This window comes from Schistocerca nitens, chromosome 1 (genome assembly GCF_023898315.1).
Source record: "Schistocerca nitens isolate TAMUIC-IGC-003100 chromosome 1, iqSchNite1.1, whole genome shotgun sequence".
In the NCBI taxonomy this organism is placed as follows: Eukaryota; Metazoa; Arthropoda; class Insecta; order Orthoptera; family Acrididae; genus Schistocerca; species Schistocerca nitens.
Window position 1 is genome coordinate 537657374 of NC_064614.1, and position 17287 is coordinate 537674660.

Below are 17287 nucleotides of genomic sequence, written 5' to 3' on the forward strand. Positions count from 1 at the left end.
ACAATGGTATCTGTAGTTATTCAGCCAATTTGTCTTTTGTAAATATTTATCTTAAAAAAGTCTATTGAAAATATTGAAAATTATTGGAATTGAACAGACAGTGCTATAGTAACACTTAATGCTTCTGGAAATTAGTCACATAACTAACCTCATACAGGAAACATTCAGATGCAGAGTGAAACTTGTAAGGTGTATCACCCATGTGTGATCTTGCCACTGTGTTGAGTGAATGACTCCTGAAGCTCTGCATTTACACTTCCTGCAGAATGCTTGAGCCAGTTCTTGTTATATAGCTCACAGATGGCCAAGATCTCCACATTTGTGTGCGGAGCATTCCATGCAATTTGCCTCAACTGCATGGTTGAAATTATAGTCTAAACCATTCTCAGCACCCACAGTAATAACTACATGATCTCTACTATGACTTTTCCTAGGGGAGCCTAAACCACAGGTGACACCACTGAGCCCTGAAACTGGGTTAAAAATAACAGTAATAATGATGTAGTATTCACCATCCAGGCAGTTCTGAACTAGTTCATTCTTCTCAACTATTCCCTAGCAGGAGAACCTTCTTTGTATTTTTAATCTTCCTGATATTCTTAACTTAGTCTGCCTCCATAGCTTAGTGCCACATAGAGGACCTGAGTTTGATTCTGAGTTGTGCCAGGAATTTTTCTTTGCTGGGAGGACTGGAACAGGCTGTACTCAGCCTCTTAACACCAACTGAGGATCTGCTTGACCAAGCAGTTGTGGTTTCAAGGCCAAGAAACCTGACCAAAACTGGGAGAATGCTGTCCTGGCCCTCCATACTGCATCTGATGGTGCCCTTGGCAGAGCATGACATGGCAATCGGTCAGGCCTGACTAGCCCATATAGAACCAGAATGTGGCCTTTTTATTTACCATTAATCTTAGCTTGTACTTCTTTTCCTGTTTTGTAAGAGTGTTCCCAAACTTATTGGGTTGCCTGTACACCTTTTCCCATACTCTCCAGAGCATACAAGCTGTTGGAGACATCTAAACTAAAACTAGAAGATATGCAGCATCTCTTGACCTCTTGCCTGATCTAACAGATTTGACCACAGTCTAATCATATATCCTGTACATAACATCACTGCTGCCAACTGAAGCTCTCTATTTTCCCAATTCTGCATGTGTTGCTGCCTGATCAGCTTTGAGCTTTCTCCATTACTGTGGAGAAATAGACACATCTACTTCAGTGCTAAGGGCTATTTTCATTCAAGCTAATTGCTTCATAGGCAGCTGATAGTGGTCTGTGTAAAGTTACATAAATGCTCTGTTTGAAATGTTACTTAACAAGAGCAGGCTAGTAGTATAAGAGAAGGATCAGTGACTTTTTCAAAGTAGCTGTTTTTTTCCCTAATATACAAATGTAAGGTAATAAGGAAGTAATTCCCATAATTATTATTGTGGATAGTTTACTACTAGTCATAGTTTGTTGTTAGTGTACTTCACAGAAGTAGCCAGCAATGGTTGCTTCTGCCTATTGATGTGTAACTTGACTTGTTCCATGTCTCGGAAGGTTCTCTTTCATGATGGGATTTCTGGAATATGACATGTGAATGACAGAATGAATGACTGAAATTTTAAACAGTAATATATAGCTAAGCTGTTTATCTCAGATACTCTAGAACTGTTTAAAGTATTGTAATTCTGTGATTCTTCAGTTTCTTCCAGCATAATTCATGATGAAATGGCCAGGTGTCAGTGTCCAACAGGCACAACATTTCAGCAAGTGACCACATTGCCATCACTAGGTGCACTGATGAATTAACTTCTTAGGAGGGAGCATGGTGCTTTTCTCTCTTGCCCCTCTCCCTCCGATTTGCTGTTCTGTACACCATCTGTTGTGCTCAGGGATATACATGTGTACATCATCTCCCCCCCCCCCCCCTCCCACGCCCCTGCCCCTCCTCCAGCTGATAAGTTGATAAGTTGCTCCTTTTGAGGTTCACATCCAGGGTCACATACTGGTAGCATCTTTGCTGTTGCTGTTGCTGTTGCTGTTGTTGCTCCACATGCCCCCAAAGCCAGTTGATTGTAGGATATCTCCTGCCTCTTCTTAATCAAACTAAGTGCAGGTTCTCAGGCCTTACTAAGGATGTAGCCACTATCACAAGTGGTCAGTGGTTCCCCTACTTGCATCTCAATGGAACTGTTACTGACACAGAGCCAGAAATTAGACATCTGTGTTAGAACCTTAGTAATCCATACCATGTAGTTCTGATAGCAATGTTCTGTGATTGCTGACTTGTTAGCCTGCTGCAGTCTGATGTGCCTTTGGTGTCGCAATGGAATAAATGTACCAACAGTTTTGGCAACTATTTTTGAGTATGTGTACTGTGTATAACTACATTTTTGAGTTAATAAAATCATTACCATTACTTTACACTAGTGACCGGGTTTCATTTGACTGTCCCTTATATATATCTGCCACACTCTGCAAACCAGTGTGAAGTACATGGCAGATGAAAATTGCCATTGTACCAGTATTAGGACTTCTTGCCATTTAGCACATGTATGGAGCATAGGAATAATGACTGTTTAAACTGCTCTGTGTATGCTGTAATTAATCTAATCTTGTCTTGCAATCACTATGGGAATGATACATAGGTGATTGTGGTATATCCCTAAAATCATCACTTAAATCTGGTTCCGGAAACTTTGTAAGTAGGTTTTCTCAGAATAGTTTGTGTCTATATTCAAGTGGCTGCCAATTCAGTTTCTTCAGCATCTCCATAACACACTCCAATGGGTCAAACAAACCTATGATCATTTGAGCAGCCCTTCTCTGTAAATGTTTAATATCTCTGTTAGTCCTATTTGGTACTCATCCCACATGCTTGAGTAATATTCTAGGATGGGTTACACAAGTGTTTTGTATCCAATCTCTTTTGTAGACTGAATTTCCCTACTGTTCTCTCATGAACTGAAGTCAGCCACCCGTTTTACCTATTACTGAGCCTAAGCGATTATTCTATCTGATACCTCTACAAATTGTTACACTATGGTATTTGTATGAGTTGACCATTACAAATTGTGACCTGTTGATATCACTGCCACAGGAGACAACATTTTTTTCATTTTGTTAAGTGTACAGTTCTGTGTTCCTGAACATTTGAAGCAAGTTGCCAGTCTTTAGCACCACTTTGAAATCATGTTTAGATCTGACTTAATATTTGTGCAGTTGTTTTCAGACAGCATTTCATTATAGACAACTGCATGAACTGTGAAAAGTCTGGGGTTACTATTAATATTGTCTCTCTATCCAAACAAACATCAGGAAGGCCAACAGTGCCAACTGACTACCATGTCATCCTCAATCTAAAGGTGCCATTGGATATGGATACAAAGGGAGATGCAGTCAGCACACTTCTCTCATGGCCATTGTCAGTTTCTGTGACATGGAGTGCTACTTCTCAGGCAAGCTGCTCCTCAATTGGTCTCACAAGCCCTGAGTGTAGCCCACTTGCCAACAGCATATGGCAGACCAGGACAGTCTCCCATCCAAGTGATAGCCACACATAACAGTGCTGAACTTTGGTGATCTGATGGGAAATATTGTCTACAAGGTCATTAAAATACAATATGAATAGCCAGTGTCCCAAGACACTTTTCTGAGGCAACCTTAAGTTACTTCTACAACTGTCGATGATTCGCTATCCAATGCTGCATTCTCCCTACAAATCCAGTCATAAATTTCACAAGATACTGCACACAGTCATGCTAAAGGAGTATACTGAACTTGCTTCAGTTGCTGTTTGTACTACCTCACGGTCACTGATAGCAGATTAACAGCTTCAATGTGAACATCCTAAAAGAGTATGGTTCAAATTAGCATCAGTTGGATGTAAGTTGCAGTACTTGTGCAGAGATAAGAGGCTTGCACAGGATAGACTAGTGGGAAGATCTGCATCAAACCAGTCTTTGGACTGAAGAATTCAACAATACAAGCAGCAGCAGCAACAGCAGCAACAACAACAACAACAATAACAATAACAGCAATAACAGTTCTGAAAAGCAGACGCCCATTGTGGGTTTCTATCCAAGTGCTGTGACAGATATTTCTAGACACTTAATTTTTTACAAGCTGATGTCCCCTCACCTGCACAATGATCAGACCATGATTTTTTTTTTCTATGCAAGCATCTTAAGGTTCAGGTGTTCAAAACTTGGTTGCGGGCTTTGCCAGCCATGAAAAATGCAATACAGAAAGAAACTGATCTTATTTCTCACGAATTGCGCATTAGAATGATGCAGAATTCTGAAATCAAATTCAACAATGCACTGATTCTCCACTTGAGTAACACATTGTTTTAAAATGAAAAATTCCCATTGTGTAAATATTATTCATGTTAATACTGTTTCTTTATTTGGATCCATCAGTTTTTATTTGAACTTTACATTAGGGAGGGTGTGTTGTTACAGTCTGCATAACATCGACATTTATTTTCATTTTTAATACTCACTAATACTATATACATATCTCTTTGTGAGAGGCACTTTTAAATGATATATATATATATATATATATATATATATATATATATATTTTAATTTATACTCTTTTTTCTTTGATTGAGTTTGGTACCATGTTAAATAACCTTTTGCCTGCTTCATCTAGAGCATTTATTGAGTTTGAGATTTCGCTATATTGTGTAATAATTTTCCTTCTCTTTGTTATAGTCATCTATGGCTCAATTTAGGATGTGTTTTATCACTTGACCTCACTGCCATAAAATCCTGATAAACAGAGTGTTACAGAATAATGTTTTAAAAATTTGGGAGACTATAGAGGATGAAATTCAGAAAATTTTGGAATAATAAACCTATAACCAGAAATGTGAAATAAAAGTTTCTACCATACTATGCACTTTCTATGCATTTAGTAGGCTAAATAAAACACCAGAACACTGTAGGCTAGAAAATGTTTATGGGCAATAATGTACAATCAAACAACATAAACTGAATCTGTGGCTTCACTATGGTGAAGTAAATGTGCAATATGACAACCATCAACTTCACTACACAAGTGAATCTTATTTTCTCTGATTCTCTGTCAAATTCTTCACTCCACTCTGATGGTATCAAATGCTGTAAAGATGTACTCAATAAGCTCAGGTACTGTTTCTGCTGATATTGAGAACACAAGGAAGTTCACATACCTACAAAGCAAAAGTCAAAAGGGCTGAGGTCAGGAAAGTGAACAAACCCGTGACTGGGCATCTCCTTCCAACTACCCTCTGTCTGAAGTAGTCTGCAAGATATGCCCTGGCCTGATAATCAAAGTGCACTGGAGCACCTTTGTTCTAAAACCACTAGCATCTTCTCCCTCACCCATCCTGCTATCCCTCCCCTTCCTTGCCTTATATCATCTCATTACCCCACCACCCATCCCAATAGATTGCTGCTCATGTCAGACGCAGTCAAAGTTGGGCCTCAGCACCCAGAGATAGTGACCATGTGTGTATGAGTTGGCTTATGTCAATGTGTGTGTTTTCTACTTCGGGAGAAGGACTTTGTCCAAAAGCTTACATATTTTAGCAGTCTTTTTCATCATGCCTGCCTGCAACTCAATGCTTCCTCTATATGGTGAGTATCAATCTACTCTTTACTCACTGGTTCTTTTTTTTTTTTTTAACATTCTTTTTAATTAGTCAGCTTGTGTGCTTCCTCATATTTGAACTGTGTAGGCCAGATGTGAGAACATGAGCACATAGCAAATTGCCCTGATAACTTTATCATTCACATCTCTCACTGTTTTGCTCTTGAGGAAAATCTGTATCACTCTGTTTTGTGTGAAACACAACATACATTATTTTAGCTGATTCATAAAAAAACTGTATTGTTTTAGATACTTATTTGCATTTTCAGTATTCAAGAGTGCTTCCCTTTTGATCTCCTAATTTGTCTCAGCTGTTGTCCGTAAATATTTTCCAGCCTACAGTGTTCTGGTGTTTTATTTAGCCTACTGAATGCATAGAAAGTGCTGTGCCATCAGCAGATAAAGTTACATTACTATTTTATGTAGTCTCAGAAATCATTTATGTAGAGAATAAATAGTACTGGTCTGAGGACGGAACCTTGGGGCATGCCATGTCTGACAGTTTGTAACTCCACACTGTAACTGATTATATTTCCCCCACTTATTAAGTCTGACTTCTGTGAACTGATTCCTGTTCGTAGTGTGCAAGTTAATTACGCCATAGCATTTCCCTCAAAATGCACAGAGTTTCTTCGTTAGTTTGGAATGATTCACACTGCCAAGTGCTTTGGAAAAATCCATGAAGATCCCACAAGTCTTCCGTTGCCTGTCAAGTGAAAAGAGACTATGTTCTGCTAAATCTGTTGGTGCCATTATTATTGCCTTCCTTTATTTGAAACCAAGTTGTGATGAGTGCAATATTTTAAATTTAGTTATAAGAGTTATTTTATTCTTTATTATCATCTCAAAGATTTTTGCAAAAGTGGAGATCAAAGATACTGGCCTGTAGTTTCCTAATTGACCTCCACTTCCCTTCTCAAATACTGGCTTTACTTTACTTCCTTATTGTGAATCTGCAAACACATTTTCCTCGATTGCAGCATTCACCACATGTATTAAGGGTTTTAGTATACTTTCTCTGCATCACTTTATGAGGTGTGATGAAACACCATCTAACCCAGATAGATGTTTGACTTTTCGTTGTTTTATTAGGTTTCAACTTATGGATTAGCTGTTAGGATGAATGCAATGATATGACTTATATGAGATTTTGGCATTGTAAACTTCTCAGGAAAATTTAAGGCTGAGATTGGAACATAATACATTAACTACTTGGTGGCTATTAATGAAAATAAGAGTGTGTGTTGCCAGAGGTCTCCCAGCCACGCGTGGAAAGTTGGATGTCACATGGTGTGAGATGAGCGTGACTATAGCACCAAACAGAGCGTGCCCCATAACACAAGACAGACGAAGGAACAGGAAAAGACAGTTTCTGCAAATCAATGAGCAGTTATGGTGCAATGTGATGGTCTTCTTCATTAGTGCATAGCCCAGAAACAACATATGAACGACTTCATACAGGGAAGAATCTTTGGGAAACTGGAAGAAGGATGCAGAGCGACAAGTGCAGCCCAGCAGTTTAGTATTGTTCACATCATTTCATGTGCATGGGAAGCATTCTGAACCACAGGCACTGCAGCATACAGGAGAGAACGTGGCCAATCGTGGACAGGTACAGCAGCAAATGACCGCTACATTGTGCAACAGCCAAGAATATACCTATGTCAAACAGTGGTTGCTACTGCAGCCACATTTAATAGGACTGCTGGGCATGCAGTCTCACTCTCCACAGTGGCATGGCAACTTCGTGAGGGTGACCTATTTGCCCAGTGACCAATACCTTGTGTTCTGTTGACATGTACACATTGATAGCAACATTTGCGATTATGCCAAGAGCATATGGACTGGAGCATCAAGTAGTAGAGTCACATGCTCTTCTCGGATAGGAGCAGATTCAGTCTGAGGTGTGGTTCTGGACATACCCTTATATGTATGGGGAAAAGTGGCAACAAGTAATGCACCCAGGTGCATTGTCCAAAATGAGCTTTTCAATAGGCCAGGTGCTCTGGTGTGGGAATGGATAATGTTGCATGGGTGTACTGTCTACAAAACTTTGAAGATTGTACACTGACTGGCCAATGTCTTTGTGACACTGTGCTCCTTCCCCATGTGCATTTCTTCAGTGGTGCATTTGACTCTGATTTAATTTTTATGGGTAACGATGCATGGTGCATTGAACAGCACATGTGGAGGAGTTTTTGGAATGAGAGGATATTCAGTGAATGGACTGGTCTGCCTGTTTGGTTGACTTAAATCCGATCAAGCACATATGGGATGCATTGGGGACACATTGAAGTTCATCCAAATGCATCAGTGCCCATCCAGCAGTTGTCAACCACACTAGTGGAGGAAATGGAATGCCCTACAACATTGCATATTTACATAGAGAATTGGAAAACAGTGTGCTTCTTGGTATTTTATTTTGGTATATAAACTTCCTTCTGCTCTATTGCTTTCATCAGGACATGTCCTGATGTTGTAGATGGACATATGTCAACTTTGAGTAAACCATTATTGTTGTCTGTAATGGTTGGATATAATATTATTTTCAGCAATGTTTTAAAGCTATTCAATAATCTGCTGTTGCATATCTATTACAATAAATTTTTTATTATCTAACAGTAGTATTATTTTGTTTTATCACTACATCTGCTACGGTTATATAATATCTGCTAAAGATGTTTGCTACTTCCAGAGGATCTACATCACTTTTGCCACCTTTCAGTGGGCAGAGGCCCTCTTCCCATTGTGTTACTTTCCTTGTCTCTTCATGCATGATTCTCTGATGAAAATGCAGTACTCTTTCTTTTTTAGTTCATACAGAATATTACAAGCCTCAGTCTTTTTTAGCTTATGAAAGTCATAATACACTTTCAGCTTATTTCTTGCCTAGAGTATTTCCCCAGTCACCCACTTATTTTTCTTTTTGGTACTTGTTTTGCTGACAAGACATGTTACATTATAATAACAACTAAATAAAGAAAAAAGCTGGTCCCAATTTGGTATTTGCATCATTGTCTGCATATAATGTTTTTCATTTTTCTGCCATTAACACACTTTTTAACTGAATTATCTTTTGTGAATTATCTGCCTTTTTGCTCCAATATGTTCTGCTCACTTCCACCAGTCTTTATGTTAATGTCTATCATGATTGCAAAATGACCTGCTAGTGTGTTACTGTAGAAAACTAAAAACTCTGTCTGAACAGATCTTGTAAAGCCCAACAGTACTGGCCGACCACGTGTCATCCTCTACCAATACGTGTCACTGGATGCACATATGGAGGGGCATGTGGTCATCACAGTGCTCTCCCGGCTGTTGTCAGTTTTGTGACCAGAGTTACTAGTCCTCATCAAGTAACTCCTTGATTGGTCTTACAAGGGCTAAGTTTACCTCACCTGCCAACAGCACTTGGCAGGCCTAGACAGTAACCCAGCCAAGTGATAGCCAAACCCAATGGCACTTAACTTTGGTGATCTGATATGAACCGCTGTTACTAATGTGGCAAGGCTTAGTTACTCTCGTGAGTTTATCTATTTTTGTTTTTAGCTTGTAAATCTGCAATAAGTCCAGATGTGTCTTAGTGTTGTATGTATTTTTTGTGTTTATTTTTAATCCCCAATAATCATAGGTGGGAATTTAAGGAGATGGGACCTGGATAAACTGACTAAACCAGAGGTTGTACAGAGTTTCAGGGAGAGCATAAGGGAACAATTGACAGGAATGGGAGAAAGAAATACAGTAGAAGAAGAATGGGTAGCTTTGAGAGATGAAGTAATGAAGGCAGCAGAGGATCAAGTAGGTAAAAAGACGAGGGCTAGTAGAAATCCTTGGGTAACAGAAGAAAAATAGAATTTAATTGATGAAAGGAGAAAATATAAAAATGCAGTAAATGAAGCAGGCAAAAAGGAATACAAACGTCTCAAAAATGGGATCGACAGGAAGTGCAAAATGGCTAAGCAGGCATGGCTAGATGACAAATGTAAGGATGTAGAGGCTTATCTCACTAGGGGTAAGATAGATACTGCCTACAGGAAAATTAAAGAGACCTTTAGAGAAAAGAGAACCACTTGTATGAATATCAAGAGCTCAGATGGAAACCCAGTTCTAAGCAAAGAAGGGAAAGCAGAAAGGTGGAAGGAGAATATAGAGGGTTCTATACAAGGGCGATGTACTTGAGGACAATATTATGGAAATGGAAGAGGATGTAGATGAAGATGAAATGGGAGATACGATTCTGCGTGAGGAGTTTGACAGAGTACTGAAAGACCTGAGTCGAGACAAGGCCCCGGGAGTAGACAACATTCCATTAGAACTACTGACGGCCTTGGGAGAGCCAGTCCTGACAAAACTCTACCATCTGGTGAGCAAGATGTATGAGACAGGTGAAATACCCTCAGACTTCAAGAAGAACTTAATAATTCCAATCCCAAAGAAAGCAGGTGCTGACAGATGTGAAAATTACCGAACAATCAGTTTAATAAGTCACGGATGCAAAATACTAACGCGAATTCTTTACAGACGAATGGAAAAACTGGTAGAAGCCGACCTCAGGGAAGATCAGTTTGAATTCCATAGAAATATTGGAACACGTGAGGCAATACTGACCCTACGACTTATCGTAGAAGCTAGATTAAGGAAAGGCAAACTTACGTTTCTAGCATTTGTAGACTTAGAGAAAGCTTTTGACAATGTTGACTGGAATACTCTCTTTCAAATTCTGAAGGCGGCAGGGGTAAAATACAGGGAGTGAAAGGCTATTTACAATTTTTACAGAAACCAGATGGCAGTTATAAGAGTCGAGGGACATGAAAAGGAAGCAGTGGTTGGGAAGGGAGTGAGACAAGGTTGTAGCCTATCCCCGATGTTATTCAATCTGTATATTGAGCAAGCAGTGAAGGAAACAAAACAAAAATTTGGAGTAGGTATTAAAATCCATGGAGAAGAAATAAAAACTTTGAGGTTTGCCGATAACATTGTAATTCTGTCAGAGACAACAAAGGACTTAGAAGAGCAGTTGAACAGAATGGATAGTGTCTTGAAAGGAGGATATAAGATGAGCATCAACAAAAGCAAAATGAGGATAATGGAATGTAGTCGAATTAAGTCGGGTGATGCTGAGGGGATTAGATTAGGAAGTGAGACACTTAAAGTAGTAAAAGAGTTTAGCTATTTGGGGAGCAAAATAACTGATGATGGTCGAAGTAGAGAGGATATAAAATGTAGACTGGCAATGACAAGGAAAGCGCTTCTGAAGAAGAGAAATTTGTTAACATCGAATATAGATTTATGTGTCAGGAAGTCGTTTCTGAATGTATTTGTATGGAGTGTAGCCATGTATGGAAGTGAAACATGGACAATAACTAGTTTGGACAAGAAGAGAATAGAAGCTTTCGAAATGTGGTGCTACAGAAGAATGCTGAAGATTAAATGGGTAGATCATATAACTAATGAGGAGGTATTGAATAGGATTGGGGAGAAGAGAAGTTTGTGGCACAACTTGACTAGAAGAAGGGATCAGTTGGTAGGACATGTTCTGAGGCATCAAGGGATCACCAATTTAGTATTGGAGGGTAGCGTGGAGGGTAAAAATCGTAGAGGGAGACCAAGAGATGAATACATTAAGCAGATTCAGAAGGATGTAGGTTGCAGTAGGTACTGGGGGATGAAGAAGCTTGCACAGGATAGAATAGCATGGAGAGCTGCATCAAACCAGTCTCAGGACTGAAGACCACAACAACAAAAATCATAGAATAAACATATGTTTTTGAAAGCTCTTGGATTGTGCCTTCTAGTAGTTCAAAGAATGTTTTTATTTAAATTTTTGTGCTAGGTACAGGCCAAATACATAGTACATCTTCCATGCAGTTTTTATTCCCACTGCAGCAGCTTCAATGCTCACTTCACTAATATATTTTATGCTATTTTGAATGGCATAATATGATTCACAGCTAGAGAAAATAAAAACCTCACCATCTTTATGCAATGTTCTGCAAAAGTTATTTACATTTGCAAATTTTTAAGTTGGTAACCTCCACCTTTTTTTTTTTTTTGCCTATGTTCTGTTTCTATTATAATGTTTGGCCTATATTCCTGTAATTTCACCTCTAATTCATGTGCATTATTATTTGTGTACTAAATGTTCTGGTGAAGTATTCTAACTGTTGTCCTTAACTTTAATGATTTCCATTTCTGTGATGTGCTAAGTACTTTACTAGCTCCTTGTGCTTGTTTTACACTGGACTTATTTTCTTTGGGTTGTGCCACTAAAACTGAACCATCGCTTTGCAATATGTCTGAATTCCTAACAACATTTTTAAACTGCTGACTGAGATGAACAATTTCATTTACATATTTTTCTGAGGGCTTCCTCCGCTTAGAATGACATATAATTGGCAGGTTACAATCAACTTTTTGCCATTTGGAAGCCTTTTCAATAGTCTGTGGTAAGGTGTTTGGATCTGTATGCAGGGACAGAATGAGCAGTTTTTATTAAATGCACATTCTTATATAATGTTCTATGGCCATATCATCTGTTGCAAGGAAGCTTGTGTTGGGGAAGGCCTGGCAGATTCTTCTAAACTATATGGAATATTTGCTTTCTTTATTGCTTCACTTGTACATGAAAAACTAACAAGATCACATCTTTTAGAAATACCCATAAAAATTACTTGATGTTTGTGTAGACCATGGAGTTCTCATGCAAACAATGAGTGGCTTTATTGAGTTAGTTTTGGTAGATATCATTTGACCCTGCTATTAGAAAAATGTGCTGGGTAAAAGGGATCATTGGTGGGGCTGTTCTTAATTACTTTGCCCATGGAAGCTTCTGATTTGACAAAACTTATCACCTTAACATTCTGTTTATATCATAAAGTTTCATCAACTTTTCTGCCATGGTTATCTGCATTATTATGTGATGATTATTTTGCATTGTTTTCTTTGAGGTTATTTTTGTACTTTTATCTAATTTTAGATTTATGTGGGTAGTATTTCCAGTCATGTTCTGCACAAAAATGGAGTGAAGTCTCACAGTAGACCTCACAGAATTTTACACATGTTATTTCATTTAGTGTATGGCTATTAATGTCTACTATTGATCTTAAAAACAGATAAATTCTTAGTTGTAAATACTATAATTTCTCCAAAACCACTAGTAAAATTCCAGAGTGTGAAACAAGATCTGTGATATTATAACTAGAAATTACTATATATCTATTTGGAAAGGTGAAGCTGGTACCTATACATCTGTAATTAGTACAGCTATGAAACCAAATTATAGTATCTGAAACAATTTTGAAAATATTTTAGATGAACAGCTTAGATGAATCCCCATGTATGTTACACTAGTGAAATTACAGTAGTTTACTTACACGTCACTTTATGAGAGGGCAACATTCCTATAATGATGAAGCAGATGCTAATAAAATATGTCATTTAACATACAAAACAATAATTTGTAAGTTTTGTAGTTATGTATCTGGGAGTTATTATCCATCATGCGATTTAATATTTTAATGATTTCACATAATTACAAGGTGTACAACTTTGCTTCCGCTGTTTTTTCCCCAACATTTGAGGCTTTAATGAAATAAATTGGTTACACATGTATCATTAAAAGTATTTTCCATCACTGGCCACTACTTTCTCCCATCTTTTGGTCAGTGTACAAATCCTGCATCGAAAAAATTGTTCACCTTTTGAAGCAATGCATGAATCGATCCAATTTGTGACTTCTTCATGAGATTGGAAGTGTTGGTCAGCCAGGCCATGTGCCATTGATCTAAACAGGTGATAGTCACAGGGAGCAACGTCTGGAGAATGGCAGGTGGGGTAGGACTTCCCATTTTAACATTTTAAAGTACGTTTTGACCCCTTCTGTAATGTGGGGTCGAGTGTTGTCGTGCTGCAAAACCACTTTATCATGCCTCTCGCTGTATTGCGGCCGTTTGTCTTTTAATGCTGTGCTCAAACACATTAACTGCATTGATAACGAGCACCTGTGATTGTTTCACTTGGTTTTAACACCTCATAGTACACGACGCCGAGCTGGTCCCACCAAATGCAGAGCATGATCTTGGAGCTTTGAATATTTGGTTTGGTCATCAACGTGGAAGCATGGCCAGAATATCCCCATGATTTTTCATGTTTAGGGTTATTGTAATGAACCCATATTTTGTCTCCTGTCACAATGTGATGTAGAAATCCCTTCCGTTTTTGCCTCTAAAGCAACTGTTCACAAACACACACATGCCGTTAAACGTCTCTTGGTGTCAGGTCACACGGGACCCAAGTTCCTTCTTTCTGAAAAATGCCCATAGCCTTGAGATGTTTTGAAATTGCTTGCTGTGTCACTCCCACTAATTGTGCCGATTCTTCTTGAGTTTGACACGAGTCTTCACTCAGTAATGTCTCCAATTCTGCATCTTCAAAAACATTCTCTCTTCCACCACTACGTCGGTCTACAACGTTAAAATCACCATTCTTGAAGCATTGAAACCACTCATGACACATTCTTTCACTAATAGTGTCCTTACCATATGTACTTGAGAGCATTTGATGAGACTCAGCTGCTGTTTTCTTCATATTGAAACAAAACAGTAACACCTCCCACAAATGACAAGAATTAGGCTCGTAAATTGACATTTTTAATTGAGAACAACTTTATGATGCAGACACAAATTGACTAATGTTTGAATGGGGTTATATTGACCGAGGTCCAAGCTAACTGCCTGATGTCTGTGATCTGTTTTTTTCAACTGCTATTTAAAGTTGTCGCCACATATCGGCAAACGGTGGAAGCAAAGTTGAACACCTTGTACATTCTCACAGGGTTTGCCTCCTACGTTGTGTCTCTGACAAATTAAAAGGCCAGCTTCAACTAGTGCTTTTAAGGAATTTCTAATAATTGTAAGGGGATGCAGAAATATTCTATATTAGTCTCTACTGGCATTAAAAATATGAGCTGTTTCAAATGTGTCCTTGGCAGCATCATTCAAATTTAAGTTAAATGAATGGGATCACAAAGCATGATAAAGAGCCTGAATCCATATTTCTACTTTTACTGTGCAAGCCATTATGTTAAACAGGCATACCTTGAATGACTATTCATAACATGGCAGAAATCATTTAGATTATAGTTACAAAGTTATCCTTTTATTATTTGAAATTAAATAAAAGCAACATTTACTGCTAGATAGTCAAATGCTGTCAAGAGTGCAATAAACTTCTTACTATTAATATATTTGCTACTGCATTGTTGATCAACCAGGTGGAAAATATGTTGAATAAACCTTATACATTCTCTAAGAGTCAAGAATAAGAGGCTGCTCCAATGTCCCCAGAATTTGACCACTGGAATACGTGCACACACACTATATGCCTTGTTGGACTGGCTTGCTCTATGTTTGCCAGCATTGTGGTGAAATGTTTTCTGTTTTTGTACTCTGTTTTAAGAACTAGAAGTTTTACCTTATAACTAAAAGATTTCAAAGAAAAGATTTCATTGAATGTTATTTAAATTCATCCCAGAAATGTTTAATACAAGATATACCTGACCAGGTTGATTGCAGCAAACTGTAGAACATCCTGTTTCAGAATTATCTGTTGACTTGTATCCAGCAACAGTTGGTAGTACGTCATCCATATTAAGGAGAAAGAGCTAAAAAAAGAAACAATATTTGTCAAAGATAATAATTCTTATATCAAGTAAGCTGATTTAGTGTAATATTTCTATATACATGTGTTTTGAACTTCAGCTACACTACCTGAAATGCTTATTGAAAATGCTTATAGAAAAGATTTAACACATATAAGACAATTTCTGTCCAAATATTTACACAATAACTAGCAATTTTTGGTTAATCATGCAAACAATCTTGCTAACAGTATAGAACTTAGAGCACTCAGTTACTTATAAAAGGAAGACTGTGATGTGCAGATGACATTCATAATAAAGATAGATGTCAAGATTGAATGTGAAAATTGGTCAGCTGCTGTTGAAGAGAACATATCCTTCAGTTAGAGTGACTGGTCCAACTATCAATGGGCAAACATTCAAAACAATGGTTTGATGGAACAAAGATTAAAGGTGACAACGTCTTATCTTCTACAGCTACATCTACTTACAAACCTCGCAAGCCAGTATACAGTGCATAACAGAGGGTACCTTCTGCCACTACTAGTTATTGCCTTCTACACTCCTGGAAATGGAAAAAAGAACACATTGACACCGGTGTGTCAGACCCACCATACTTGCTCCGGACACTGCGAGAGGGCTGTACAAGCAATGATCACACGCACGGCACAGCGGACACACCAGGACCCGCGGTGTGGGCCGTCGAATGGTGCTAGCTGCGCAGCATTTGTGCACCGCCGCCGTCAGTGTCAGCCAGTTTGCCGTGGCATACGGAGCTCCATCGCAGTCTTTAACACTGGTAGCATGCCGCGACAGCGTGGACGTGAACCGTATGTGCAGTTGACGGACTTTGAGCGAGGGCGTATAGTGGGCATGCGGGAGGCCGGGTGGACGTACCGCCGAATTGCTCAACACGTGGGGCATGAGGTCTCCACAGTACATCGATATTGTCGCCAGTGGTCGGCGGAAGGTGCACGTGCCCGTCGACCTGGGACCGGACCGCAGCGACGCACAGATGCACGCCAAGACCGTAGGATCCTACGCAGTGCCATAGGGGACCGCACCGCCACTTCCCAGCAAATTAGGGAAACTGTTGCTCCTGGGGTATCGGCGAGGACCATTCGCAACCGTCTCCATGAAGCTGGGCTACGGTCCCGCACGCCGTTAGGCCGTCTTCCGCTCACGCCCCAACATCGTGCAGCCCGCCTCCAGTGGTGTCGCGACAGGCGTGAATGGAGGGACGAATGGAGACGTGTCGTCTTCAGCGAAGAGAGTCGCTTCTGCCTTGGTGCCAATGATGGTCGTATGCGTGTTTGGCGCCGTGCAGGTGAGCGCCACAATCAGGACTGCATACGACCGAGGCACACAGGGCCAACACCCGGCATCATGGTGTGGGGAGCGATCTCCTACACTGGCCGTACACCACTGGTGATCGTCGAGGGGACACTGAATAGTGCACGGTACATCCAAACCGTCATCGAACCCATCGTTCTACCATTCCTAGACCGGCAAGGGAACTTGCTGTTCCAACAGGACAATGCACGTCCGCATGTATCCCGTGCCACCCAACGTGCTCTAGAAGGTGTAAGTCAACTACCCTGGCCAGCAAGATCTCCGGATCTGTCCCCCATTGAGCATGTTTGGGACTGGATGAAGCGTCGTCTCACGCGGTCTGCACGTCCAGCACGAACGCTGGTCCAACTGAGGCGCCAGGTGGAAATGGCATGGCAAGCCGTTCCACAGGACTACATCCAGCATCTCTATGATCGTCTCCATGGGAGAATAGCAGCCTGCATTGCTGCGAAAGGTGGATACACACTGTACTAGTGCCGACATTGTGCATGCTCTGTTGCCTGTGTCTATGTGCCTGTGGTTCTGTCAGTGTGATCATGTGATGTATCTGACCCCAGGAATGTGTCAATAAAGTTTCCCCTTCCTGGGACAATGAATTCACGGTGTTCTTATTTCAATTTCCAGGAGTGTATATTCCACTAGCACATGGAGTGAGAGGAAAACACCTGTCTA

The 17287-nt window shown here is 39.7% G+C and overlaps 1 protein-coding gene across 6 annotated transcripts in view; it reads right to left on the reverse strand.

Annotated features, from left to right (window-relative positions):
• Positions 1-17287, reverse strand: part of LOC126253597 (uncharacterized) — a 323092-nt gene that overhangs the window by 51292 nt on the left and 254513 nt on the right. For all 6 annotated transcript variants that reach the window (XM_049955071.1, XM_049955060.1, XM_049955043.1 and 3 more), the window contains exon 5: positions 15179-15286. In XM_049955071.1, the coding sequence (XP_049811028.1) occupies positions 15179-15286 (108 nt within the window). The remainder of the gene's footprint in view (positions 1-15178; positions 15287-17287) is intronic.